This window comes from Piliocolobus tephrosceles, chromosome 17, assembly GCF_002776525.5.
Source record: "Piliocolobus tephrosceles isolate RC106 chromosome 17, ASM277652v3, whole genome shotgun sequence".
NCBI lineage: Eukaryota > Metazoa > Chordata > Mammalia > Primates > Cercopithecidae > Piliocolobus > Piliocolobus tephrosceles.
Genome location: NC_045450.1, coordinates 5115507 through 5142799, shown reverse-complemented (window position 1 = coordinate 5142799; position 27293 = coordinate 5115507). Strand labels below are relative to the sequence as shown.

Below are 27293 nucleotides of genomic sequence, written 5' to 3'. Positions count from 1 at the left end.
TTTTATACTTATTTGTATGATAGTTACTTCAATGTCCACTTCTTCCACGAGCCCCTGAGCTCCAAGAGGGCCTGGACCACACCTAGTTTTTCTCACTGTTACATCTCCCTTGCCAGGCACATCGTAGGCGCTTAATAAGTATTTGGTGAACGAATGGCTTGTTCGGTGACAGTCCAAAGGATGGGGGACAGGGGAAAAGCTCCCTCCTGCCGGGCCCCGGAGGGGTGGCGCTGATGGAAAAGAGGGTAGGATAAGGCCTCCCGGAACGAAGCGCGCACCCGTAAGGCCTCTGCCAAAAAGACCTTCCTGAAGGCGCCGGAACTGCGAGAGCGCCAATGTTGGCCCAAGGCCTGACCTGACAATCCCAGGGACCCTCGCCCTAACCGGCCCCGCCTCCTGGGCCCCAACCCCAGACTCCCCCAGCCCGAAGCTCCGAATCCTGGAGCCGGCCTCTGGCCCCGCCTCGGCCGACCGTGGCCCCGCTCCTGGGCCTGCCTCAAACCCTCCCCAGGTAACGCCTCCCGAACTTAAGCCACATTCCGACCCCCTCTCAAACTCCTCTCCGATGCCCACACCCGGAACCCCTCGCTCCGTCTCGGGCTCGCCCCAAGCCCAGCTCCGTCTTGGCGCCTGAGCCCGGCCCTGACCCGCCTCCCAGGCACTGGCTCCCTCCCCATTCCGGCCCCTCCCTAAGCTCCGCCTCCCAGGGCCTGAGCAGCGCCTGGCCACGCCCCAGGGCCCGCCTCCTGAGCGCAGCCCACAATCGGTTCTCGGCACCGCCTCCCGGAACCCGGGCCCTGGCCATGTACTACGACAGAGTCAACGCCCCGCCCCGGCCCCGCCTCCGGAGTCCTTCTCTTGGTCTAGCCTTAGCCCCGCCCTAAGACCTGTCCACTGGGCTCTGCTCCAAGTCCCACCTCCTGAACCCAATCATCGTTCAGCCCCGACCTAATGCCCGCCTCCAGGACGCATCCTGCCCCCACGCAAGGCCCCGCCTCCAGGACGCCACCAACCTGGACGCTTCCGAAGCCCCGCTTCCAGGATCGCCCTATCCTGGCCCCGCCCCAGGACCAGCCAACATGGACTCTCCCCAGGACCTGCCCCAGCGACGCTTATCCTAGCCTACCCCAGGCCTCGCCCTCTTGGCACTCATCCGGGCCCCGCCCTCATAACGCTCATGTTGGCCCCGCCCCAGGGTCCGCCCCCACGACGCTCCTCCTGGCCCTACCTCGGGCCCCGCCCCCTCTCTGCCCCGGCGCACTGCCTCGGGCCTGCCCCTTCTTCAGTCCAGGCCGGCTTCCGCCGGGTCTCCCGGCAACGCTGCGGCCCCGCCCACGTCATGGCGCCGGAGGAGGATGCGGGGACCGAACTCTTGCTGCAGAGTTTCGAGCGCCGCTTCCTGGCGGCGCGCGCGCTGCGCTCCTTCCCCTGGCAGGTGGGCGGCGGAGGGCGCGGAGAGGCCCACGGGGCGCGGGGGAGTCCAGGGGCAGACGGGACGGGTCTCCGTGCTGAAGCCCCCGGTGCTCTCGCCACGTGAGTGCCTGGGCTCCCGACAGTCAGGGCCCTGCGTCCCGGTCCCCGTCCCCGGGGCCTGGCCAGAATCGCTCGCACCCCTCCTGCCCCGCAGGCTAGCAGCGGAGGCTGGGGGCGGCTCCACGGTCTGCTGGGGGCCGACGCGCGCTGGGTGTGGGGTACAGTTCACGATCGTTTTCACGACTTTTTAAAGGCAGTTATCGTTCCGGTCACTGGGACACAGCTGCCCTCGCCCATTCTAAAAAGTCAGCGCCCTCAGGACCGCGGGTAACCACGTTCTCCCGAGCGCGGTGACCAGGTCACAGGCTGTCCCTCGTGGCTCAGTGTTCTCATCTGTACATCGAGCAGTGCACAGAATCGGCTCATGCGCTGAGGCTCTCACGCCTGTGATGGAAGAGACAGAGAAGGGAGGCGGTGGTCTCTCGTCGCCCTGGGGACCTGCCATCCACAGCACAGGCGCATGGCAGGCAGCAGCCTCCCTTCTGCCAGCAGAGGGGCTTAATGCACCCGGCCCCATTTGTAATTCATGTGTGGTGAGCTCACTGGGATGAGGCAGTTTGGATAACAATTCCTCCCTGAGTCTGCCCCATTTTATGGGGTGGTGCTTAATCATTTGCGTTATTCCACTGACATAAAATATTTAGCACTCAGAGATCATTTCTGGTCTGGAGAAATTTGTGCATTTTTAACCCAAAATAGAAACCTTCATAAAAGCATCATAGGTCGGCCGGGCGCGGTGGCTGAAGCCTGTAATCCCAGCACTTTGGGAGGCCGAGACGGGCGGATCACGAGGTCAGGAGATCAAGACCATCCTGGCTAACACGATGAAACCCCGTCTCTACTAAAAAATACAAAAAACTAGCTGGGCGAGGTGGCGGGCGCCTGTAGTCACAGTTACTCGGGAGGCTGAGGCAGAAGAATGGCGTAAACCCGGAGGCGGAGCTTGCAGTGAGCTGAGATCCGGCCACTGCACTCCAGCCTGGGCGGCAGAGCGAGACTCCGTCTCAAAAAAAAAAAGGCCGGGCGCGGTGGCTCAAGCCTGTAATCCCAGCACTGTGGGAGGCCGAGATGGGCGGATCATGAGGTCAGGGGATCGAGACCATCCTGGCTAACACGGTGAAACCCCGTCTCTATTAAAAATACAAAAAAACTAGCCGGGTGAGGTGGCGGGCGCCTGTAGTCCCAGCTACTCGGGAGGCTGAGGCAGGAGAATGGCGTGAACCCAGGAGGCGGAGCTTGCAGTGAGCTGAGATCCGGCCACTGCACTCCAGCCTGGGTGACAGAGCGAGACTCCGTCTCACCAAAAAAAAAAAAAAATCATAGGTCTCCATTCAGTATTGACTATAATTGTTCACATGCCCACGCTGAATGCTAATGGGCTCACCCTGAACAGCCACGAGGTGGGTACTATTATTATCACTCACATTTGACCAGAGGGATTGTTTGATTCGGGTGCAGTAGTTGAGAGTTCAGACCCAGGAGACAGCCTGCCTGCTTCGAATCCCGGCCCAATCCCTGGCCCTGTGTGACCTTGGGCAAGTGACTGCATCTCTCTGTGCTATTGTTTTCTTATTAATACAGTGGGGGATATAATGACACCTACCTCTCAGGGTTGAGTACAAAAGCCTGTGGATTGGTGCCTAGCTCATGGGAAATGCATGCTGGTGTTAACTAGTGTTTTTATTCGGTCTCCAAATGTTTAATAAATGCCTTCCATGAGCCAGGCACCATAGATCAGCAGTACCCATGACAGATGAGGCTCTGCTTGCATGGGAGAGCCAGAGAATAAACAAACAAATGAATGAACAAGAAAAGACCAGAAGTGGCTTTAAAGCCAATAAAACAGGGAAATGGTGAATGAAGCAACTGGGGAGAAGAGTCACCAAAGTCAGGGAATCAGGGAAGCCTTCCCCAAAGAGGTGACATTTGAACTGGGGCCTGAGTGGTGAAGCAGCCAGGCATGGAAAGGGCTTGGGGAACAGGATATGCAAAGGCCCTGTGGTGGGACAAGCCAGCGGTGGTTGAGGAACAACAGCAAGGCAGCCAGTGTGGCTGGAGTGGAGTGAGCAGGGTGGGCCAGGGGTGAGGGAGAACAGGCCAGAGACAGGGATTAGGACCAGGTCTTGTAGGGCCTTTTACAGCATGGAAGGAGCTCTGAAGCAACGAAGTGCCTTGCCCTGTGTCACATATGAGCCAAGACAGTCTGCCTAACTCGGGAGCCAAAGCTCACTGCCGGGCTTGAGGCCGCTGTAAGAGGACAACATAATCCAGGCTGATAGAGGCACATTCTGCATTTCCACTTTAACTCAGGTGGCAAGCCCATCGAACCTTGGTGCCATGGCTGCCCTGGTAATTCCTGGCTGACCCGTGCAACCAGGGAGGTGGCCCATGACCCGGGTGGCAGCTAAGTAGCTAGGACTAATGCGGCCAAGAGTCAGTCTTCTAGGCTTCTTCCTGTGACTCATCCAGGTGCACCCTGTGACATCTGAAGGTCAGGCTTTCAGTCGCTGTGGCTTCCACTTCCAACTGGCTCCACGTCCCCAGGGAGAGATCACACAACGCTTTGCCAACACATTCTATTGTGTGTTTAATGGTCCTATGAATGCGCCCTTGAGATTTCTCTCTCCCCTCCACACAGAGCTTAGAAGCAAAGCTAAGAGACTCATCAGATTCTGAGCTGCTGCGGGATATTTTGCAGAAGGTAAGAATCCCAGAGTCCCTGGGACTCATGACCCTGCCTCCTGAATCTCTCCGGAAGACCTGATAGAAGAACCACAGGTGTGCTTGTACCCTTTAAAAACACCACTGTTCAAAGAACAAAACCATTGAGGCAGCACTGCAGGTGGGTGTCAGCACCTCCGACAGCTCTAGCTCTTTGCGTTTTCTAAGACTTAGAGACATCAGAATATACAAAAATCTGCAGGAGACGGGGGAATCTAGGGAATGTTTTTTAAACCATACACAGCAAAAACAGAGATGACAGGTGCAAAACAGCTTCTAGCATTTGGGAGATGCTCAGAGACTTTCTTTTTTGCATACATGAGACCTGTCCTGCCCACTCCTGTCTCTTCTAGACATAAATGGGCCCTTGCTTTACCCAGGGTGGGGTTTGGACTCAAGTGCATCTGCATGCAGGTGAGAGGCAGGATCACCACCCGGCCCAGCCACAGCCTGACCCTGGCCTTGTGAGCCAAGTGCAGATCACCCTGCATCCTGGGTCTTCACCTTCGAAGGGCCATGAGCCCTTCTGAAAAGACAAAGCAATAGACTCCCTCCCAGAAAGAAGCGCACCAGAAGAATACATTTTCCATACAAACTCAGCGGAGGCAGACATCCTCCACCCCCACCCGCCCAGCCCATCCTGGGAGCCCTGGTTAAGAATTCCTGTGCTAGAAGTGAACCAAGATCATCCACATGGAAAAGATACAGCCACAGCAGGGAAGACTTTCAGAGCGATACAGGCACCCTGCTGTGAGTTTCACCCTGAGCCTCACCCTCGTAGGTGGTGAAGCATGAAATGCAGGGAGAGCTGCTTTAAAACCCAGCAAAAGGTTGGGCACAGTGGCTCACACCTGTAATCCCAGCACTTTGGGAGGCTGAGGTGGACAGATCACCTAAGGTCAGGAGTTCGAGACCACCCTGGCCAACATGGCAAAAGCCTATCTCTACTAAAAATACAAAAATTAGCTGGGTGTGGTGGTGCACGCCTATAGTCCCAGCTACTGGGGAGGCTGAGGCAGGAGAATCGCTTGAACCCGGGAGGCAGAGGCTGCAGTGAGCCAAGATCGTGCCACTGCACTCCAGCCTGCGCAACAGAGCAAGACTCTGTGTCAAAAAAAAAAAAAAAAAATGAAAAACCAGCACCAGCCTGAAGGGCCTGTGTGTTGTGTGGGGTACTTTGCTGCCCTTGGGCAGAATCTGCGTCCCTCCCAGCCAGCAGGCACTGTGGACCATTTCTTCCCTCCCTGCACGCTCCTGTTTTCCTACCGTCCCCACTCCTGCTGCACCAGTCCCTCTGCCCTCCTTCCCAAGTGCCAGGCCATGGCCACCTCGGAGCTTGCGCCGGCTGTTCCCACTGCCTGGAACTTGCTCGTCCTGCACTTGGCTTCTCTCGGCTTTAGCTGGAGTGTCACCCTGAGAGTCCCCTCCCCCTCCATCCTGTCCCCAGGGACACACGCTCCAAGAGAGCAGGTGCCGAGTGGGCCTTCCCGCCTCTTTCATAGAGCCACACAGTTGGCGATTGTCCTTACTGCAAACCCTGGTTCACACTGGCTCCCCTGGGAGGGAGGTGGTTAGGGCCCACATGCCCTGTGTTCCTGCTCAGAATGGGTATTAGAACCAGGGCATGGCCTGTGCTGCTGCAGCGGGAGCATTTTTAGGAAACGGCTTATATCTTAAGACAAACTTAAGATGCATGGGGCCAGAACGGTGTGTCCATTTACATCTTTGCTGAGGGATTAGATAGCCCAGAGTTTGCCGTCTGCTGTGTTGGCTTGAAGCTCATAGGAGACTTAAGACGGGGTCTCCCCAGCAACCAACGTTCTGTCCTTTGCTGTAGACTGTGAAGCATCCTGTGTGTGTGAAGCACCCGCCGTCAGTCAAGTATGCCCGGTGCTTTCTCTCAGAACTCATCAAAAAGGTCAGTGATTGGCAGTGTCCGCCCAGCAGCCCGACAGCATAGCCACCTGCGTGCTGGAGCCCCCATCCTTCCTGGGCCCTGGGCCTGCTTTGCAGACCCCAGCATGGCAGGCGCCTCCCAGGCAACTGGCTGCAGCTGGGTGTGACCCATGGGAGACAGGGCAGGATGGGAATAAGGGGAGACCAGCGTCTCTGCCTCACTCTGCCTCCTGGGGTCTCCGCAGCAGCTGCTTCTCTGGGGCCCCAGCTCCTAGCATATGGATTCTCATTCCTACCAGGCTGGCCCAGCCCATGGCACTGGAACCCTCGCCCACACCCTCTGTCCTGCCCACAGAAGGGTTTGGAGTTTCCTGTTCTTGTCCATCTCTAGGCTGTGCCACGGGCCCCTGTTGGAAGGTTTAGCTCTTGCCATACCTTTGGAACTAGTTCCCCTGGTGAATTATCCGCAATGATCCTGCTGGAATCAGCTCTTTCCTGACTGATACAGGATGGATTTTATTTTTTACTTATTTATTTATTTATTTATTTGAGACAGAGCCTCACAGTGTTGCCAAGGCTGGAGTGCCAAGGCACAATCTCAGCTCACTGAAACCTCTGCCTCCTGGATTCAAGCAGTTCTCGTGCCTAGCCTCCCAAGAAGCTGGGACTACAGGCACATGCCACCACGCCTGGCTAATTTTTGTATTTTTAGTAGAGACAGAGCTTCAACCATGTTGACTAGGCTGGTCTCGAACTCCTGACCTCAGGTGATCCGCCCACCTTGGCCTCCCAAAGTGCTGCGATTACAGGCATGAGCCACTGCGCCTGGCCTAGGATGGACTTTAAAGATGGGCCCGAACATGCAGGGTTTGACATGAGGGAGGATGTCAGAGAGGCCGCTCCTCAGTAGGCAGTAGCAGACCTGCTGCGTAAAAGGGCCACACTTTTGGCAAATAAACAATCCCCTGCTTCTCCAATACCCGCTTTCTCCCTAATCCTTCCCAAACGGTACATCTGTGGTCACCAGCAGCTCTGCCCTGTGCCACCAGCAGAGGGCAGCAGTCACCCAGTGTACCCTGCTGCTGCCCTGTGACTCCTAGGCCGGGGCCAGCCGTGGAGAAGCCGCCTGCTGACAGCCACAGCCCGCAGCACGGGCCGCCCTCCCAGCTCTGCCTGGGTGCACTTAACAGCACCTTTGGTTTTCCTCCTCTCTGTGTTTGATCCAAACACAGAGCTCTGTCATGGTCACGTGACTGCTCTCAGAATCCTTGTCTCCCGCCCTAGACTACCCTAACCCTACCCTCTCAGCACCTCTTGTTGAAGGCCCTTCCATCCAGGTTTCCCTACGTAGTGAATTATTTTCTTTTAGAGACAAGGTCTCTGTTGCTCAAGCTGTCCTCAAACTCCTGGGCTCAAGCAGTCCTCCCATGTCAGCCTGTAGAGTAGCTGGGACTATCGGCACACACCACCGCACCCAGCAAAGTGAATATTTTATATGCCACCTGGCCAGTATTACACCATTCCGTCCCAAATCTCCCCGCCAAACTTGGTGAAAATCATCTGGCCATTTTTACAGATTAGAACAAAAGCAAACAAGCTCTCCCTCTGTCTGCCCCCAGCACGAGGCTGTCCACACGGAGCCTTTGGACGAGCTGTACGAGGCGCTGGCGGAGACCCTGATGGCCAAGGAGTCCACCCAGGGCCACCGGAGCTATTTGCTGGTATGAGAAGGGCACCCTCCTCCCCCGCACAGCCCAGATACCTTTCCTGCACAAAGTGAAAACACGGGTGTGGGTTCAAATCCTGACTCACCCATTCTGCAGTTTTAGACATGAGGTCTGTTAACCTCCTTTAGCCTCAGTTTCCCTGTCTGTAAATCAAGCACTTCAACAACAGCATGTCTCGTGGGGTTGTTGGGCATTTGTCCAGTAGGTAACACACACTACCTGCTTCACAAGGACCTGATGCCCAGTCTTCAAAGAATACTTGACAGGGCCAGGCACGGTGGCCCATGCCTGTAATCCCAGCATTTTGGGAGGCCAAGGCGGGTGGATCACCTGAGGTCAGGAGTTCGAGACCAGCCTGCTCAATATGGTGAAACCCTGTCTCTACTAAAAATACAAAAATTAGGCCGGCACAGTGGCTCATGCCTGTAATCCCAGCACTTTGGGAGGCTGAGGCGGGCAGATCACCTGAGGTCAGGAGTTTGAGACCACCCTGGTCAACATGGTGAAACTCTGTCTCTACTAAAAATACAAAAATTAGCAGGGTGTGGTAGCAGGTGCCTGTAATCCCAGGCTACTTGGGAGGCTGAGGCAGGAGAATTGCTTGAACCCGGGAGGCGGAGCTTGCAGTGAGCCAAGATCGCACCACTGACTCCAGCCTGGGTGACAGATCGAGAATCCATCTCAAAAAAAAATAAGATAAAACATAGATACAGAAAACCACAAAGGAAAAACATAGCCCACTGAATCATCACAAGGCAGCCGCCCGTTCATAGCCATACCTGGCCCCTCCCTGGCCACCACTGACCTGTGCTCCATCACCAGAATTCCATCGTCTCAGGAATGTTCGATGAATGGAATCCTGTGTGGCCTGAGATGAGCGTCTTTCACGCCGCGTGATACCCTTGAGGCCTATGCAAGCTGTTGGCATGTCAATAGTTAGCTGCTTCTGATTGCTGAGTGGTGATTGGTCCTGTCATGGTTTATTCAGACATGGGGTGGATGGCTACTTGTCTTCTAAGCCACTTGTCTTCTGATCGCTAGACTGATTCTCTCGCCCTCTCTCGGCGCAGCCCTCGGGAGGCTCGGTCACGCTCTCCGAGAGCACCGCCATCATCTCCCACGGCACCACGGGCCTGGTCACGTGGGACGCTGCCCTCTACCTTGCAGAATGGGCCATCGAGAACCCGGCGGCCTTCACTGACAGGTGACCTCGGGGCACAGGGCGGGGCGCCGAGGCAGGCTTACCCTGGTGCAGTCGCAGACATGGTCCGCTTTCCTTCTGCCAGGACTGTCCTAGAGCTTGGCAGTGGCGCCGGCCTCACAGGCCTGGCCATCTGCAAGATGTGCCGCCCCCGGGCATACATCTTCAGCGACTGTCACAGCCGGGTCCTCGAGCAGCTCCGAGGGAATGTCCTTCTCAATGGCCTCTCGTTAGAGGCAGACATCACTGCCAACTTAGACAGTCCCAGGGTGACAGTGGCCCAGCTGGACTGGGACGTCACGACGGTCCATCAGCTCTCTGCCTTCCAGCCAGATGTTGTCATCGCGGCAGGTAACGCCCAGCCCCGGGCACCCTGCGCAGGCGGTGTCCTTGCAGCTCCACCCAGCTCTTGCCTCTGGGAAAAGGGAACAAGGGACGCTGTCGGGCATGGACATGAAGGGGCTTCCAGAAGAGTTACTCTGGGCCTCCAGGGTGACATCAAAGGACAGGGGTGCCTCTTAAGGTGACCTTGAAGCCACAGCCCTCTTGTTGGGGACAGGCATACTCCCGTTACAGTCATCACCACATGGCTGTGTCCCAGAGCCATGCCCTGTGTCCTTCAGAGACCACAGGAGGAAAACAGCCACTTCTGGGACAAGGACAGGGCCCTTGAGAGAAGGTGGTGTTTGGCTGGGCCACCGAAAACCCCTCGCCCCTGCCGGTACTCAGTCCCCTCTCTGGTCGAACAGAGCTCTGCCTGTGATCCTGGGTCCCAGCCCTGAAAACCACAGGCCCAGCGGTGGCCAGGGACACAGCCCCATCCCCTGCAAGCCAGCAAACAAACCGGCGGACGCCTGAAACACGAAGTTCACAGCAGGGTCAGGCTTTGTGTCATTCAAAGCCCTCTAGACAGGCTGAGAACCAGAGCTGTTTTTCCAAGGAACACCAGGGAGTCTGGAGACTTTTTTCGTTTGCTTTGGTCTTTTGCAGCTTTCTCTACTAAGGGTTCTCCTTTTTCACCCGAGTAATTGCGTTTCCATCTAATGGCACACATGGTCAAATGGCATCTCATAGTCTCATATGACCGCTGCCTCTCTGGGCTCGCCCTGCTGCTGAGGTCAGCATGACCTGGAACTTTCCGCGGGTCCCTTTCAGTAACCTGAAGCTTTCACTGTAGATGTGCTGTATTGTCCAGAAGCCATCATGTCGCTGGTTGGGGTCCTGCGGAGGCTGGCTGCCTGCCGGGAGCACCAGCGGGCTCCTGAGGTCTACGTGGCCTTCACCGTCCGCAACCCAGACACATGCCAGCTGTTCACCACCGAACTAGGTGAGCCCCCACGCCCTCCTGGGCCCGCAGGGTCCCCAAGCGGTCCCTGCAAGACTCCAGTGGAAGTGAAAGAACTTGGCACCGTGGAAAAGCTAGGATGCCCCACACCCCCACACCATGCGGGGAACTTGGGCAGAGGCTGGTGAGCAGGGCATGGAGGGGCTTGGGGCAGGAGGAGGGCAACTCAGCACAGGGAGGGAGGGTCTCAGCCCAGCAGCCCTACTGTGTGCTTCAGAGCAGAGTTCCCTAAGCCCTTGGGCCTCGGTTTCCTCATCTATAAAATGGAGGTGGCGGGAGAGGCAGTCGGGGTCAGGGCTGGATACAGCTGTGGCCCGTAGGACACTGGAGCACAGGCTATACAGGCAGATCCACCACGCCACTGTCCTGAGTACCCAGTCAGTGGAGGACGAGCAGGGTGACTATAGAGAAGGGGAACTGGCCCCGCAGTGGACCAGCCACTGTCCTCAGAACTGACATTTGTCAGCCCCCAGCACCTGTGAGGGTGTGCTGTCATTGTCCCATCTCTCTAACAAAGACACTAGGGCACACGGACGCCAAGCGACCCCCGAGCTCCCGCAGACTGCAGCCTGGCCGCCTGGCTCTCGCGCCTCCACACTACACCCATGCCCCCCAATGCCACCAGCCTTTGCCCCAGCTCCCCTTGTGTGCACAGATGCACCCGCAGCAGCCTCTGCCTGCACACAGAGACACAGACGACCCAATGCCTGTCCACATGGGGCAGCCTGTTAACTACAGAGCCAACAAACAAGGCAGCACACGAAGGCACACTGGGTTCCATGAGAGTCCCGCACAACCTCGCACAGGAGGCTGGCCATGCACGGGGCTCAGGCCTGTCATCCCAGCACTTTAGGAGGCTAAGGCAGGAGGACTACCTGACCCCAGGAGTTCAAGACCAACTTGCGCAACATAGTGGGACCCCATCTCCACAGAACGTACCAAAACTAGCCAGGCATGGTTGCACACGCCTGTGGTCGCAGCTACTCGGGAGGCTGAGGTGGTAGGGTGGCTTGAGCCCGGGAGGTGGAGGCTGCAGTGAGCCGTGATCTCACCACTGCACTCCAGCCTGGGCAACAGAGCAACACCCTGTCTCAAAAAAGCAAAAAACAAAAGGAAGTCTTTCTTCAGATACTTACATGAAAAAATACCTGCAATATAGTGAAAAAAGCAGTGGCAAACAGTACATATAGTATAAGCCCCCACCCACTTTTTTTTTTTTTTTTTTTTTTTGAGACAGGGTCTGGCTTTGTATTGCCCAGGCTGGAGTACAGTGGTGCCATCTCGACCCACTGGAACCTCCCACCTCCCAGGTACAAGCTATCCTCCCATCTCAGCCTCCTGAGTAGCTGGGACTACAGGCACGTTCTACCACGCCCAGCTAATTTTTGTATTTTTTTGTAGAGTTGAGGTTTTGCCACGTTGGCCAGGCTGGTCTCGAACTCTTGACCTCAAGTGATCTGCCACCTCAGCCTCCCAAAGTGTTAGCATTACAGGCATGAGCCACTGCGCCCAGCCCCATTTTTGTTTAAAAAATACTAATAATCACCCACACTATATTCCCAACTACTCAGGAGGCTGAGGCAGGAGGATGGCTTAAGCCCAGGAGTTTGTGGCCACCTTGAGCAACATAGCAAGACTTCATCTCAACAAAACATTTCTCACGATAATCATTTTCACATTAGTAGACCTATAGGGCAAAACCTAGAATATATATATAGCAGGTTTGTCCAGCCTGCAGCCCAACGCAAATCTGTAAACTTTCTTAAAACAGTATGAGGGTTTTTTGTGATTTTTTTTTTTTCTTTTAGTTCATCAGCCATTGCTAGCGTTAGTGTATTTCATGTGTGGCCCAAGGCAATTCTTCGTCTTCCAGTGTGGCCCAGGGAGGCCAAAAGATTGGATATCCCTGATATACACGTTAACATCCTTGGATGGCAGGATGATAGAGACTTCTACACGTTCATGTCTGTGCTACTTTATTTTTATAAATACACATTTTCCACTCGTAACAAAAAACTGTAAATGAAAATCATCCTGGGTCACAGCGTCTCACGCCTGTAATCCCAACACTGTAAGAGGCTGAGGCTTTGGGAGGCCGAGGTGGGTGGATCACCTGAGGTCAAGAGTTCGAGACCAGCCTGCCCAACACAGTGAAACCCCATCTCTACTAAAAACACAAAAATTAGCCGGGCGTGGTGGTGCATGCCTGTAATCCCGGCTACGCGGGAGGCTGAAGCAGGAGAATCACTTGAACCCGGGAGGCGGAGGCTGCAGTGAGCTGAGATTGCGCCACTGCACTCCAGCCTGGGGAACAGAGTAAAACTCCGTCTCAAAAAACTAAAAGAGGCTGAGGCAGGAGCATCACTTGCAGCCATGCGTTCAGGACCCCATCTCTACAAAATAAAAAAACTACTGGCCTGGCGGCACGCACCTGTCATCCAGCTACTTGGGAGGTGGGAGGATTGCTAGAGCCCAGGAGTCGAGGCTGCGGTGAGCGATGACCGTGCCACTGCACTCCGGCCTGGGTGACAGAACAAGATCGTATCTCAAAAACAAAAAACAAAATCAGTCTGGCTGATGGCCCTTCAGGCATCTGTGCTTATCAGAACACCAGCCCCTTCTAAGCATTGTGTGTGTGTGGTTTTGTGTTTTGGGGGTTTGTTTGTTTGTTTGCTTTTTTGAGATGGAGGCTCGCTCTGTCACTCAGGCTGGAGTGCAGTGGCACAATCTCGGCTCACTGCAACCTCTGCCTCCTGGGTTCAAGTGATTCTCCCGCCTCAGCCTCCTGAGTAGCTGGGATTACAGGCACCCGCCATCGTACCTGGCTGATTTTTGTATTTTTGTAGATGGGGTTTCACCATGTTGGCCAGGCTGGTCTCGAACTCCTGACCTCAAGTGATCCGCCTGCCTCGGCCTTCCAAAGTGTTGGGATTACAGGCGTGAGCCACTGTGCCCAGCCGCTTTCTAAGCTTTGTGAAGAGTGGATTGACTGAGCAGCCAGGTAGATGTGGGTTCAGATCTCTGCTTCTGTCCCGCTGTGCCAAGCACTGGGGCAGACACGGGCAGAGTGTGGAGAGTGGCACGGTGCCTGCTGCTAGCCACTTCTATGCAAAACCAGATTTCTGGTCCCATCCTGGAGGCCAATTCTAGGTACCTGGGTGGGCCTGGGAACCTGTGAACCAAGGGAACTGACTTGGACACCCCCCCGCCCTGCCAGGCCTGTCCTAGCAGCCCCACACAATAAGCTAATGTCCCCAAACACCGCCATCCTGAAACACGTGCTCTGTTTGCAGGCCGGGCTGGGATCACGTGGGAAGCCGAACCTCGTCATGACCAGAAACTGTTTCCCTACGAAGAGCACTTGGAAATGGCAATTCTGAACCTCACAATGTAGGCCTCACACACGCCTTCCAATGTGACTGTGAGAATCAAGTCGCTATCATGGGAAGAATTTTTACATGGGAAAGCGGATAAAACTTTCATGGGACTGGAATGTTTGAAGAATGTTAAATTCCAAACCAGGAACCACAAACTGCCCTCTAATAAGACATCGGCTGTCTAAGCGTGGGGGTGCCCCCTTTCTGCCAGCAGTTCTAGTTCTTAAGAAAATCACCATAAATCAGACATGAAAATTCTGGCTCCAAAAATAGCATTTTCTTTGCGCAAATAAAAACGTGTGTATCAAGTATGCTGTTCCCCCAACGTGGACACACTTGGTTCCTCAGAAAGCCAAGCCCGCTGCAGCTGCCACATACCTGGGCTTACGATGCAGCAGGTGCTTTTTTTCAAGACAGGAATCAAAATGTTAGGAACACGGCAGAAAGGCGACACCTGGAGACCACACACAGGATGAGGAGTCCTGCAGAGGTCATGGGGAAGTCACAGGACAGTAATATGCTAGCAGGGGCATGGGGCGTGAAGAGCAGAAGAGAGGAAATGTTTCTGAGCCTCCAAAGAAGAAATCAGGGCCAACCACAGCTTCCGGGGTCCCAACCAATTCATTCCCCAGGCGGCACCACTGCCGTCATTTCAGTTACTGGCCACTGGGAGGCGCTGCTTGAAAGGGTGTGCCCTGAGACTCCCAAGAAGCTGTAGGGAGGGCAGCAGGGGTCCTGGGGTTTTAGCCTCTGGCCCAGCAGTCATGTGTCCATAACCAAAGGGAGCACAGTCTGCACCCAGCTCTCATCCCATCGGAGCTGCTCCGACTCCCGCAGGTTCTTCCGGAACTGGTTTAGCTTGCCCGCAGGATCGGGAAAGTTTGAGAAAAGCATCTGCGAAAAAATAAAGAGCAAAGCTTACCTCATTGCCTGTCCCCACGCCATCCCAGGTCCCTGACCCAGCAACACCCCTTCCCAAGTCCCTAACTCCCTCACTCGGACTCGGACTCGAGAGCCTTCACGCCCCAGCAGCGCTCCGCCTCCCACTTGACATCACGCTTTCTGGAAACTTCCCCACATATCCCACTTTCCCACACTTGGTGCCCTGGAGCACCTCCTGGCCTCTACATGCTGTGCCTTCCCCTGGAGCACCCTCCTCTCGGCCTCTGGCCAACACAGTCCCACGCATCTGTGCGTAACAAGGGGGTGTCGGTGTTCTTTTCAGCCTTGCTAAACTGTCTGAATCAAGGATCACAAACTACAGCCTGCAGGCCAAATCCAGCCCACAGCCTGTTTGTGAATAAAGTTTTACTGGAACAAAGCCACACCCCTTCATCGACAGATGATCTGTGGCTACTTTCACACCACAGCAGAGTCCCATGGTTCTGACAGACTGGGAGACCCAGTCTAAATGACTTCTGACCTGGCTGGACCTTTACTGAAAATCCTGCCAATCATTCTGTTGGCAAGAATGATGTGTTACTTTTTGCAACAAGAAACAAGTAACCTTTGCAGAATTCCACTCATCTTTCAAGGCTGGTCCCAGAAGCTCCCTTTGCCCGCCTACCTGATCCTGATCACTTCCTGAACTGCAGCCCGGCCCACCGGCTCCAGCATCATTTGTGGAGTATCAGCTCCATAAATCCAGAGAGCAGGTGGGGGTGTGTCCTAACTTTCCCCAGCCGGGACGTACCGAAACGGGACAGCAGAGTAGGCTGGCCTCTGTGACCTCTGCTCCCTCCCTAGCTTTGCCGCCAGACCCCACATGGTCCCACCCTGGCTGTGGGTGGCAGGAATCAGGGAGTGTGGCTCGGTGCCAGTCTCCAGAACCCTCCCCACCCTGGCGTGGTGGCAGACGTGACTACCTGCAGCTGAGCTGCCAGTTCCTCCGAGTCCTCAAAGACTAGGCCGTTTTCTTCATGTTTCACCAGCTCATGTAAACTGCAGGGAGAACCAAGGGAGCCTCAGAGCCGCCTGGAGGAGACACCAGACCCCTGGGGTGCCCACCTAGGCTCCCACCCAACCCCACACTCAGGCCAGGCTGGCGGTGTGGCTTCCGGGAGCTAGTTCTGAGCTTTGGCATCTGAAGGGTATAAAGGCCTGGGAGGGTTGCACATCAAAATGGCCAAACCGATTTGAGGAGGGAGCCGTAAGGAGGGTTTGTACCTTCTGTGCCGGATGCTCTTCACGGACTGAAGAATTATTTTTGTGTGCTTTTCTGAACTCCATGGCCATGGAACAAGTAAAGGCAACCCCCTGGGGACTGGCTCAGCACGTAAAAGATGACTTTTCTAGGGCACCAGGTATGATCCCCATATTTCCCTGAGCTCAGCTCACACGAGGGGTGCATATCCCTGAATCCCATCAAGAGGCCGGCTCCTGAGCAGGGGCCAAGGACTCAGCTTGCGCAGGGGCTACTACTTCTAGAATCTCTTCTAACGCCGCCCTTCCAAACCCCCCTCTGTGCTGGTGGAGTGAGGCCAGAGCATGACACTCATTTAGCTGATTCAAACCCACCATGAGCTTGGCCAAAAGGGACATGGCGGGAGAGAAAGGAACAAAGAAAACCATGTAAGCCTGCAGGCAATTCCCGCCAATTCTACTCTAGGAGCAAAAGCCCCAAGTGGAGTTCTAGTATTTAAGATGCTTTCTTTTTCATATTAGGTTGGTGCAAAAGTAATGGCCATTTTTAGTGGCAAAAACCGTGATTACTTTTGCATCAACCTAAATGTAACACGAGCTCTAAATGGAAGCAACGACTTCAGTGAGGCTCAAGCCCAGCACAGTAACCTCAGGGCTCCCCCTAGTGGCCTCCAGTGTGTGCTGGACCGACCGAGGGGCAGGGCCTCCCTGTGGGCAGCTCGCTCTGCACTGCGTCCCCCTCAGCGCTGGATCTGCGAAGCTATCCCCAGAAAGATTCGGGTTCTGCTCCTACCACTTGAAGTTCACGGCACACACAGGCAAACAGCACCCAAACATGTCCACCACCTTCATGGGCAGGTCCAGGCCACTGGAGGACGTGTGCAGACAGACACCCAGGTCTGCCGACCCTGCCAGGCAAGAGGGGTGCGGTCAGAGCGCTGGCCTCTGCCCTGGAACACAGATCCTCCCAGCACAGTGAGGCAACACCCCCCAAGGGGAGTGAAAATCGGAAAAGGCCCCCGACAGCCCCAAACACAAGTGGCTTAAGCTGGCCAAGCAGCCACACGGCCTGGCTGGGACATCTGAAAATGTAAGTTGACACTTTTTCTACGTAACCACAATTTGGTTTTTTTGTTGTTGTTTTGTTTTGTTCTGAGACAGAGTCTCCTCTGTCACCCAGGCTGGAGTGTGGCACAATCTCGGCTCACTGCAACCTCCACCTCCTAGGTTCACCTCCCACCTGTAATCCCAGCATTGTGGGAGGCCAAGGCGGGCAGATCACCTGAGGTCAGGAGTTCAAGACCAGCCTGGCCAACATGGTGAAACCCTGTCTCTACTAAAAAAATACAAAATTAGCCGAGCGTCGTGGCAGGTGCCTGTAATCCCAGCTACTCGGGAGGCTGAGGCAGGAGAACTGCTTGAACCCGGGAAGGCGGAGGTAGAGATGAGCCAAGATCGCACCATTGCACTCCAGCCTGGGCTACGACAGTGAAACTCCGTTTCAAAATAATAATAATAATGATAATAAACAACAGCACACCCACCACAAACCAGCTGTCACCATGAAAATAAAGCCAAATAACTTAACATTTCTAAAGACTAGCCAGGGCCGGGCGTGATGGGTCTCACACCTGGAATCCCAGCACTTAGGGAGGCCAAGGCAGGAGGATCACTTGAGGTCAGGAGTTCGAGACCAGTGTGACCAACATGGTGAAACCCTGTCTCGACTAAAAATACAAACATAAGCCAGGTGTTGTGGCAGGCTCCTGTAATCCTGTAATCTACTCAGGACGCTGAGGTGGGAGAATCGCTTGAACCCAGGAGGCGGAGGTTGCATGAACTGAGATCGTGCACTCCAGCACAGGCGACGGAGCGAAACTGTCTAAAAAAAAGACTAGCTAGAGAGTCCTGCCAGGAAAAGGCCCTCAGCCTCCAACTGCTCTGCTCACTCAAGGCCGGAAGATGCGGCTCTAGAGACACACCAGGACCAAGCCGACTCCCCACTTGGAGAAATCAACGGGAAAGAGACAGAGGCGAGGGAGAACCATTCACTGGCAGAGGCGACGCTGTTCGACACGTCGTCCCTGTACCTCCCAAAGCCACTGCCCTCCCACACCTGGGCAACAGTGGCCCCAACCCCAGGCCAGCCCTCCTGCGGGAAGGAAGAGGACTGAATGGAGGGCGTGGCAGGCTGAAAGGATGTGGCCTCCTCAAACCCCTTAGTAAACAGCCTCTGGGGTCACCTGGCAGGGAGGGGCTGGCACAGCAGGAAGCAGCCTCCTCCTGGGAGTTCAGCCAGGGGTGTCGGCAGCAGGCCAGGCCCTGTCCCCAAGTGGCCTCCAGAGCCACCTTTTCAGAAAAATTCCATTCCACCCACCTGTTTCCCCCACTGAAGGCCCTGCCGCCTCCTGAGCCTCCTGCCAGCCTCTCACCTAGAAGCAAGGGGTAGTCCTCGGCCTCTAGCCAGGGTGTGCAGACCTGGACGTGCTGGAAACACTTCTGCTGGATGAGGCGGCTGTAATACTCCCTCAGAGGCCCTTTGCCTTCACAGAGAAGAGCAGACACTGCCATGGACCCGTCTCTGTCCCTGTCACATGGCCCCAGGCCCAAGACTCCCCCCTAGAAGGGATCCCTTTCCCAGAAGCCCCACCCCTCGGCAGCTCCAGCCAGGCCCATCCGGGTCCTTCCAGAAGCAACCCAGGAGCCCTAAGCCCTGCAGGGGTGTGCACCCTGACCCCTGAGGCACAGCCCTGCACCTGCAGCCAGCTGCCTCGGGCTGCAAACACAGCGGGGTAAGCACTGGCCTGGCACCTGACCGCCCACTAGATGGACCCAGCCTTTTGTCTGTGTTGTGCACAGCGGACACGAGGACTCCCCCTGCCCTGCCACAGCCCCCAGAGCTCATGGTGTGGGTTCCAAGCTACTCCTGGGAGTCCAGAGGCCAGAGAAGGGAGGAGAGCAGGACCAGTAGCTGGCCCAGACCCTGCCTCTTCCCACACCGCTTCTGCTTTTCTCCTTCTTTACTGAATCACCTCGAAAGTGCTCAGAAGCAGTAACTGTGGCACAGGGGCTCTTCCGTTTGAAAAATTAAAAGAGGTTTGGTTAAGGCACCAATGACGTGGCCGGGCACAGTGGTTCGTGCCTGTAATTCCAGCACTTTGGGAGGCCAAGGCGGGTGGATCACCTGAGGTCAGGAGTCAGAGGCCAGCCAGGCCAACTTGGTGAAACCCCATCTCTACTGAAAATACAAAAATTAGCCGGGTGTGGTGGAGGGCGCCTGTAATCCCAGCTACTCGGGAGGCTGAGGCAGGAGAATTGCTGGAACATGGGAGGTGGAGGTTGCAGTGAGCCGAGATTGCGCCACTGCACTCCAGCCTGGGCGACAGAGACTCTGTCTCAAAAAAAAAAAAAAAAAAAGACACCAGTGATGCAACAATAAGGAGATACTTGAAAACTACTGAGAAAGTAAAAGCCTGGTGTCTGCAGATTCAAATCTGGGCTCCCTGCCCAGCTATGAAACCCTCTGAGCCTCAGTTTCCCCCATGCCAAGCAGTATAAGACCCTATGGCAGAGAGCTGTAGTGAGGAGTAAGGAGACAAGACCATGGGAAGCACAGGATAAAGGCTGCGTGCCCCTCCCCCTCCACCATCCCCCAGCCAAACAGACACCCAGGGTCCCAGGCGGTACCTGTTATCACACAGACGACAGAAGGAAGGTTGTGTCCATCAAGAATCAGTTGTTCAAACTCTGTGTTTAAAAAAAGAAACAAGTCTACATGGAATTTGTGATAGAATTTTTTTTTTTTTTTTCTCACAGAGTCTCACTCTGTCACCCAGGCTGGAATGTGGTAGCACGATCCCAGCTCACTGCAACCTCTGCCTCCCGAGTTCAAGTAATTCTCCTGCCTCAGCCTCCCGAGTAGCTGGGATTACAGGCGCCCGCCACCATACCTGGCTAATTTTTGTATTTTCAGTAGAGACAGGGTTTCGCCATGTTGGCCAGGTTGGTCTCGAACTCCTGACCTCAGGTGATCTGCCTGCCTTGGCCTCCCAGAGTTCTAGGATTACAGGTGTGAGCCACCACACCCATTCAGAAAAAAAATTTTTAAATAAACAATAGCCAGAGTCACCTGGTCAGGCGGAGAAAGGGCACTGCTCCAGCCGGGAGGCCACCAGGCTCTGTGAGACACTCTCCTGGAGGGGGCATTTCAGCCTGAGAGCCTGGTCACTCAGTGACCCTGTGGGGATTCATAGCGGCCGACCTCCACCACCCCTGCTGTCCCCAGGCTGCCCCACCCAGTGGACCGGGACAGGAACGTGCTGCAGGCCAGGCAAGCAGCTCACAGCCCAGGGGCCCCCAACAAAGCCAGCGCTCCTCACCACAGCCACACACCTACTTTCTAAAGCTGCCAGCAGGATGGAGAAGTCTTCGTCCTCTACAAGAAGAGAACTGAATGTCAGGGGCCTGTTTCTAGACACCCCTCTTCCAGCTCACGTGCCCTCCCCTTCTCACTGAGACCGTGGTGGGATGGGGGCATGCAGGACTGGCAGAGGTGAGGAGAACACAGGTTGGCCAGGTGCCCATCACACCAACCCCAAGTGCCCCAGGAGTCGTGCAGACCTGTCCAGCTCGTGCTGCTGACCAGCAGGGCTGGCCGCTCGCGGAGACGCGTCACCAGCCCGCTCCCAGCATACCGCTCCGTGAAGGCCGACCGCTCCGTGGCTGGGTCCTCCGGTTCTAAGCTGAAGAAGCAGAAGAAAAGCCTGTGAGAGGCCACAGAGCAGGCCCAGGACCCAGGACGGGCATCTCCTGCTGTGGTGAGGCCTGCAGGCTCCGAAAGGTTGGGGTGCCCGGGTGCATCAGCTGTACCAGGCCACCCCTGCCATCCGAGGCCTGGGCTTGCTTTCTCTAATATTGTTGCTGGGTGCTGAGGATACAACAGCAAACAAGACTGACTCATTCCTTTCCTCCACGGGACTTACTGTCTTATCATCCCCTGGACTCAAGATGAGGGTGCTGGGGTGCCCTCCCACACCACCCCAGCTTACCCAGGGCACACCTCAGGGTGTGTGGACCTGCACAAAGATTCCCTCCTCAGCCCCATGAGACACCCCAAGGGACACACAGGTCCACAGATCCTGCCACGAGCCTGGGAACCCACTGGCAGGAGAGTAAGACAGCACAGGGGTCCACAAACATTTCTTAAAGGGCCAGAGAGTAAATACTTCAGGCTTTGTGGGCCACAGGTTCTCTGTTGCAAAACACAGTTCTGCTGCTATAGTTCAAAGGCGGCAGCAGACAACTCAGAAGGGAATGAGTGTGCTGTGTCCCAGTGAAACTTGATTTACAAAAGCAGGAGACTGGCCTGTGGCCTTAGTTTGCCAAGCCCTGGATGAGTGGGTTCCCAGGTCTTCAGTGAGAAGGGCAGAGGCCAGGGCAGTGGCAAGCAGGAGAGAAGGCAGCTGAGGATGGGAGACCTACCGGGCCCTGAACTGAGAGTGCGTGCCACCCAGCTTCATGAAGAGCCGGTGCTGCAGATCCAGAGGAGCCTCTTTAAAGAAAGATGCCGGCTTGTCGTAGACAGTCACAGCCCTGCAATGAAATCATGGCGGGGCTATTGGGAGGGCTGAAGAAAGGCCTCAGGAATAGAGGACTCAGAGGTTCCGGGAAAAGAAGGATGCTTGGGGAATCCAAGTCTCAGACGATGACAAGAAGCCTTGCAATTATTTGGGAATGCACAGAGACGTCCTAGGACCAAAACTGCCTGGACCCCCTGGCTGGCTGGGAAAGAAACTCTGCCCCTTCCTCCCCCGGCTTCCCCAAACCAGGGACCACCTCTCAGGCCCTCAGTATTTCGAACTGCCTCGCCAGCACGGCCGCAGCCGGCAAGGCAGCTCTCACTGCAGCCAATCAGGGGCCCTCTGCCTCTCCCAGGCCACCGTAGTCCCAGGCCTTGGTACCTGATGCGCCAGTTCTCCGCCAGGTCTTCCCGCATGGCATTGGTAACGCACAGGTTCAGGTGGGACAGGCGCCCAAAGAACCTCTCGTACCTGAAAAGAGGGATTAGCAGTCAGCAGAGCCCTAGACAGGCCTCCGCTACCACCACCACGTGACTCGACATCCCTCCACAGAGAAAAGGCCGCAGAGCTGGGAGAGTCCGTACTCCCCGACCCCACCTGTGCCAGTGCTCTTTCTTTATGCTGTACACACCTCTCTTTATGTCGTGTCATTTGTTGCCTTAAATACAATCACTTTGAAAGGAAACTGCGCTCCAACCTGGGCAGCAGAGCGAGACTCTGCCTCAAATAAATACATACAAATTGAAAAAATCAATAAAAGGACACTGTGTATCACTGCCAAAGTGGACATCCTCTCTCTTGCTGTAAAAGGCCTCACTAGCGGATCTCAGCCACCCTGTGCTACCACTGCAAAGGCTGTAAGGCCACGGCTTGCTCTAAACGTGGGGCAAAGGGATTCAGTGAACGCTGTACACGTTCTCTCCTAATGGAGACTGAGCCCTGATCGCAGGGGAGAGCCGGAACAGGGCATGAGCGATATCGCCACCAGGGTATCATGGCCTGTTCCTCTCTCAAGATGCGAAGAAAGCTCGGAAATGGGGTTGCCTGGGACGACATTTTGGTCCTCACACTTAGCTATGTGGCAAGAGGCGTAATTGTTCTCAGCCTCAGTTTCCTAACTTGTAAAAGGTACACCCTCCTGAGGTGCATGGAGATTGAACGAGGTAAAATACAAAAAGGTCTTGGCGGGAGGATTGGCATGCAGCAGGTGCTCACCATTAAGCATTTTGCTCAGTTTGCTCAACTGAGCTGTTTGCTGCTGCTGTCACCACTGCCAGTGAACAAACTCATCAGGGCAAAGGTCACAGCCAGCCAGTGGCCCAAGGCTGGACGTGCACACAGAGGCTGGATGTGCACATGAAGGCTGGCTGTGCAGAGTGTAACAGACATGTTACAGTCAGGCTCAGAGTACAGCAGACGACCTTCCCAGCTCCACGTCCCACTGCTACCACTGGCCCTTCTTCCCTCCCTGTCTCATCAGCTACAGCAACTATGGCCCACTTCTCCAGCTCCCAACAGCAGCCCTGGGTTTCAGCTTGGGAATCTGCCCTCACACACCCTCTGTCCGTGGGATATGGATGCTCCTGAGACCCAGCTCTTCTGCTGGAGCACTTGCCCCCTGGCCTCAACAGGCAGATCAGAGGAAGGCAGGTAACCGACATGAGCCAATCAGAGAGGCCTGCCCTCCCCACTGAGCGTAGGAGGGGACGAGAGCTAGGAGAGCTCCGGGAACCACCACCAGAAGGGAGGGCGGAGACAGACATGAGCTGGGTCCCAGTGACACTGCTGAGCTCGAAACGAACCATCTCCCCAGACGCTTCCATTTCACGGGCCGAAAAATGTGGTCCTTTGCTGAGGCTTGTTTCTATCACTTGGAACCAGCATTTGGCCTGATTCACCAGCCTCACCCCGCCTCCTGAGGAGCACACAGGGAACCAGCTTCCGGAGGCCCACCATGGCCCTTCCTCTCACTCATCCTTGAGTGGTTTGGGAGACGGTATTTTACCCTCTTCCCAGACTCTCACCACTTGGCCAGCAGAACGAGGGGGTGGTTGGGGCCATGCACCAGACCCATGATGGAGTAGCCATAGTTGTGCCAGTCAATGACGAGCTTGCTTCCACAAAGGCAGCCCACGAACCAGCAGACAGCAATGCTAGGCAGACCTGGGGGGTTCTAGGAAAGATAGAGACTTAAAGAGGAGGAAACCCAAACTATGCTCGGCAATAAACCAAATAAAAACAGTCACAACACACACGGTGATGAGTCTATTACCTTCACAGAGCTCTTGATAATAAGCAGAAGAAAGACCCTCCCCACCACCGGCCGGGCGCGGTGGCTCAAGCCTGTAATCCCAGCACTTTGGGAGGCCGAGACGGGCGGATCACGAGCTCAGGAGATCGAGACCATCCTGGCTAACACGGCGAAACCCCGTCTCTACTAAAAATACAAAAAATTAGCCGGGCGAGGTGGCGGGCGCCTGTGGTCCCAGCTACTCAGGAGGCTGAGGCAGGAGAATGGCGTGAACCCGGGAGGCGGAGGTTGTAGTGAGCCGAGATCCGGCCACTGCACTCCAGCCTGCGCGACAGAGCGAGACTCCGTCTAAAAAAAAAAAAAAAAAAAAAAAAAGACCCTCCCCACCACCAAAATAGGTGTAAAAACTCATAAAAGAAACAGAATAACAGAATGGGCCAGGTGCAGTGGTTGATGCCTGTAATCCCAACACTCTGGGAGGCCAGGGCATGAGGATCATTTGAGCCCAGGAGTTCAAGACCGGCCGAGGAAACACAGTGAGACCTCATCTCTACAAAAAATTTAAAAATTAGCCAGGTGTGGTGGGACACCCCTGTAGCCCCAACTACTCAGGAGGCTGAGGAGGTAGGATCACTTGAGCCCAGGAGGATGAGGCTACAGTTAAGCTATGATTGTGCCACGGCACTCCAGCCTGGGCGACAGAGCTAGACTCTGTCTCTAAAACAAACAAACAAACAAATAAAACCAAACAAACAGAACCAACATGAAAACTCCAAGATCATCAATAATCAAGGAGGCAAAAAACAGAACAAAGAGATGGCATTTTTCACCTGTCAGAATGCAAATTCTAAAAAAGTCTAACAACAGCTGGTGATGGTAAGCGTGGGGGAGAAGAGGCACCTCCACTCAGCAGTGGCCAAACTGGCCCAACCTTACTCTAAAGCTATCCAGTAACATACACGTCTTTAAAATGCATCAACTTTGACTACACAATTCCATTACTAGGAATTTATCCTAAGAAAGAAACTGGACTTATGCAAAAGGCATATGTTCACTGTGCTTGGAGCTGCACTATTTGTAAAAGTAAAAACAAAATCAGGAAAAATCTGAGTATCCATTAACATGAGACTAAATACATGTAGTATGGTACATCACATATTGGAATTCAAGGCTGCCTATTAAAAGAGGAAGGTGTGGGTGCAGGGGCTCATGCCTGTAATTTTAGCACTCTGGGAGGCTGAGGCAGGTGGACCACCTGGGGTCAGGAGTTCAAGACAAGCCTGGCCAACATGGCGACACTCCATCTCTACTAAAAATACAAAAATTATTTGTATAATTATTTTTTGTATTTTTTGTGGCGTGGTGGTGGACACCTATAATCCCAGCTACTCAGGAGGCTGAGGCAGGAGAATAGCTTGAACCCGGGAGGCGGAGGTTGCAGTAAGCCAAGATCACGCCACTGCACTCCAGCCTGGGCGACAAGAGCGAAACTCTGTCTTAAAAAATATATATATGTGTGTGTGTGTGTGTGTGTGTGTGTGTGTATACATATATGTGTGCATATATATATACTACAGAACCAGACTGACTACCTACGTTCAAATCCCCTGATTCCACCACTTCCTAGCTGTATGGCAATGGTCTACTTACAGAGCCTTTCTGGGTCTAGGTTTTCTCATCTAAATGAGAACAACCTTAAGAAACAGGTTCTTATATTACCTAAATGTAATACTTCTTAGGATTACTGTGAGGACTAAATGAGTTAATACATGGAAAACACTTAGATACACAGTCAGTACAATGTAAGACTATCTGTAATGACACAGACAGCATGGATAGGTGCCATAAACAGACACATGCCATAGGCTCCTACTCATGTCTTTAAACGCCTATACACACAACACACACACACACACACATATGAATATGCAATTTATTACCAATTTGTGCATGTTTAAAGACTCACATCTTTAAACTTTTATACACACAACACACATACATATGAATATGCAATATATTACTAATCTGTGCTGGAAAATAAACTGTTAACACGGTTCTCACAGAGGGAGGCAGAGGCTGATACACACCTGGAGAAAGATATAGTCACCTGGCTCCCTCCACATCAACTTCCACAGCAAGTACACAGCCTGAAATACAACTTTGACTCCGTACTGGAAAACTCGGGGCCCAACTGCAAGTCAGAAAACACCTGTGACTACCAAAGGAGCGTCTGGCAATCTGCAAGGCTTTTCCAACAAACACCTCCTGCCCCCAGCCCATGGATTCAGAGGATTCTGGAGTTGACTGCATCCTACCTGCAAGACTCTGAAGTTCTGTCAACCCCACAATCTGAATTCTGTTGTTCTGCAGAAGCTCATCATGGGGTTTGGAGTCTGAAAATGAGAATGATCCCTTTAATGTACCAGAAGCAGCAATCTAAAGTCAGATAATCTCCCAACTCAGGCTGAATCACGAAGAGTGCTTTGGAAAGTAAAATATTTCAAAACATCTCTCTGTTCCTCACTAGCCAGAACAGAGAATGCGGCCAATTCGTGTTCAGATTCATCTAGATAGCCCACAGAGGCAGGGCCTGAATCTTACCTACCTTCATTTAACACGATGCCTGGCAACAGTGCGTACTCAATTAATCTAATCTAGATTTTCTGGAGAGTGGAATTTTCCCACCACAGAGCCATCCCTAGGAAGTCCCACTCTACCCCATCATCCTAGCAGACTCCAAACAGGGATTAAGGGCAACTAGTGCTGTTCCCACTTCTCCCTGAGATGGGGTTGAGCTACCCTCTCAAGATACCAACGTGGAGAATAATGAAGGAGCAGACACCGCTGCCCTGCACACTGTGGGTAAAAGATGGACATGAAGAACAAATGAAACATTTGTCTGCAGAGCTCTGCCTTGAGGGATGAGGAATGAGATACCCTGTCAACTCAGACATAGCTTGACAAGGGTAGCTGCACACAGACGTGGCCACCAGCACTAGCCCTGGAATCCCACGCACCTGGGTTCCACTTACTAGGGGAATTACGTGAGACCACGCAATGGATTCACTTAACACATTTCTGACACGTGGCAAGATTAACGCCGGCGATACCTAGTGATCCACCCAGGAAAGGCTGGGCAGAACCCGCTCCTCCAATCTCGGAGAGCTGCCCAAAGGCGGAGACAAAAGGAGCACTTCCGCCTCGACTCCCCAGGGCGGTTAGAACCGAGACTCAAAGGATGAGAGAGCATCTTCCCTCCCAGACCCTTGGCCACTCACTGCAGAACCCCAGGAGGGTCACCGAGAAGCCGTGCATGGCCAAAGACAGCGCGTGGTACTGCATACGGGGGCTGCGGCCCACGTCGCCCAGCACCACGGCTACTACATGCCGGGCCGCCCGCCTCCGCCGCCAGCGCTTCCATCCTCCCAGCAGCAGCAGCGGCAACAGCAGACACAGCGCCAGCAAGACCAACCAGGACGCCGCCATCTTGGCGGGCCCGCAACAGTCACGTGACCGCGCTT

The 27293-nt window shown here is 54.5% G+C and overlaps 2 protein-coding genes and 1 long non-coding RNA gene across 7 annotated transcripts in view; 1 reads left to right on the top strand and 2 right to left on the bottom strand.

Moving 5' to 3' along the window:
• The window catches only part of LOC111551653, a 103571-nt gene extending 102474 nt beyond the window's left edge, over positions 1 to 1097 (bottom strand). The window contains exon 1 of the long non-coding RNA XR_002734424.1: positions 1014 to 1097. This is a non-coding gene — a long non-coding RNA (uncharacterized LOC111551653). The remainder of the gene's footprint in view (positions 1 to 1013) is intronic.
• A 168-nt stretch (positions 1098 to 1265) lies between these two features.
• EEF2KMT (eukaryotic elongation factor 2 lysine methyltransferase) lies at positions 1266 to 15127 on the top strand. Of its 4 annotated transcripts, XM_023225694.2 has the most exons (8): positions 1272 to 1435; positions 4172 to 4234; positions 6092 to 6172; positions 7770 to 7871; positions 8948 to 9081; positions 9164 to 9429; positions 10256 to 10405; positions 13717 to 15127. In XM_023225694.2, the coding sequence occupies exons 1-8, from the start codon at positions 1340 to 1342 to the stop codon at positions 13815 to 13817; spliced, it is 993 nt and encodes a 330-aa protein (XP_023081462.1). In that variant the 5' UTR covers positions 1272 to 1339; the 3' UTR covers positions 13818 to 15127. The 4 variants fall into 4 exon arrangements, with proteins under 4 accessions (XP_023081460.1, XP_023081461.1, XP_023081463.1 ...); XM_023225692.2 differs by having other exon boundaries at positions 1266 to 1435; positions 8919 to 9429; XM_023225695.2 differs by lacking the exon at positions 6092 to 6172 and having other exon boundaries at positions 1270 to 1435.
• ALG1 (ALG1 chitobiosyldiphosphodolichol beta-mannosyltransferase) lies at positions 12061 to 27293 on the bottom strand. Of its 2 annotated transcripts, none has more exons than XM_026446849.1 (13): positions 26805 to 26909; positions 26088 to 26165; positions 25860 to 25963; positions 23546 to 23694; positions 21903 to 21992; positions 21424 to 21534; positions 20563 to 20684; positions 20339 to 20377; positions 19630 to 19689; positions 18375 to 18485; positions 16736 to 16850; positions 15666 to 15741; positions 12061 to 14694 (listed from the first exon to the last, which is right to left on the bottom strand). In XM_026446849.1, exons 3-13 carry the CDS (start codon positions 25893 to 25895, stop codon positions 14563 to 14565), a joined length of 1041 nt encoding a protein of 346 aa, XP_026302634.1. In that variant the 5' UTR covers positions 25896 to 25963; positions 26088 to 26165; positions 26805 to 26909; the 3' UTR covers positions 12061 to 14562. The 2 variants fall into 2 exon arrangements, with proteins under 2 accessions (XP_026302634.1, XP_023081459.1); XM_023225691.2 differs by lacking the exon at positions 26805 to 26909 and adding an exon at positions 27051 to 27293 and having other exon boundaries at positions 12383 to 14694.

Coding starts and splice junctions, on each gene's coding strand:
- EEF2KMT (XM_023225692.2), top strand. CDS start 1,340: ATGGCGCCGGAGGAGGATGCGGGGACCGAACTCTTGCTGCAGAGTTTC. Junction 4,235..6,091: donor TGCGGGATATTTTGCAGAAG/GTAAGAATCCCA, acceptor CCTTTGCTGTAG/ACTGTGAAGCATCCTGTGTG. Junction 10,406..13,716: donor GCTGTTCACCACCGAACTAG/GTGAGCCCCCAC, acceptor CTCTGTTTGCAG/GCCGGGCTGGGATCACGTGG.
- ALG1 (XM_023225691.2), bottom strand. CDS start 27,258: ATGGCGGCGTCCTGGTTGGTCTTGCTGGCGCTGTGTCTGCTGTTGCCG. Junction 26,166..27,050: donor GACCCTCCTGGGGTTCTGCA/GTGAGTGGCCAA, acceptor TCTCATTTTCAG/ACTCCAAACCCCATGATGAG. Junction 20,378..20,562: donor CAGCAGCACGAGCTGGACAG/GTCTGCACGACT, acceptor CTCTTCTTGTAG/AGGACGAAGACTTCTCCATC.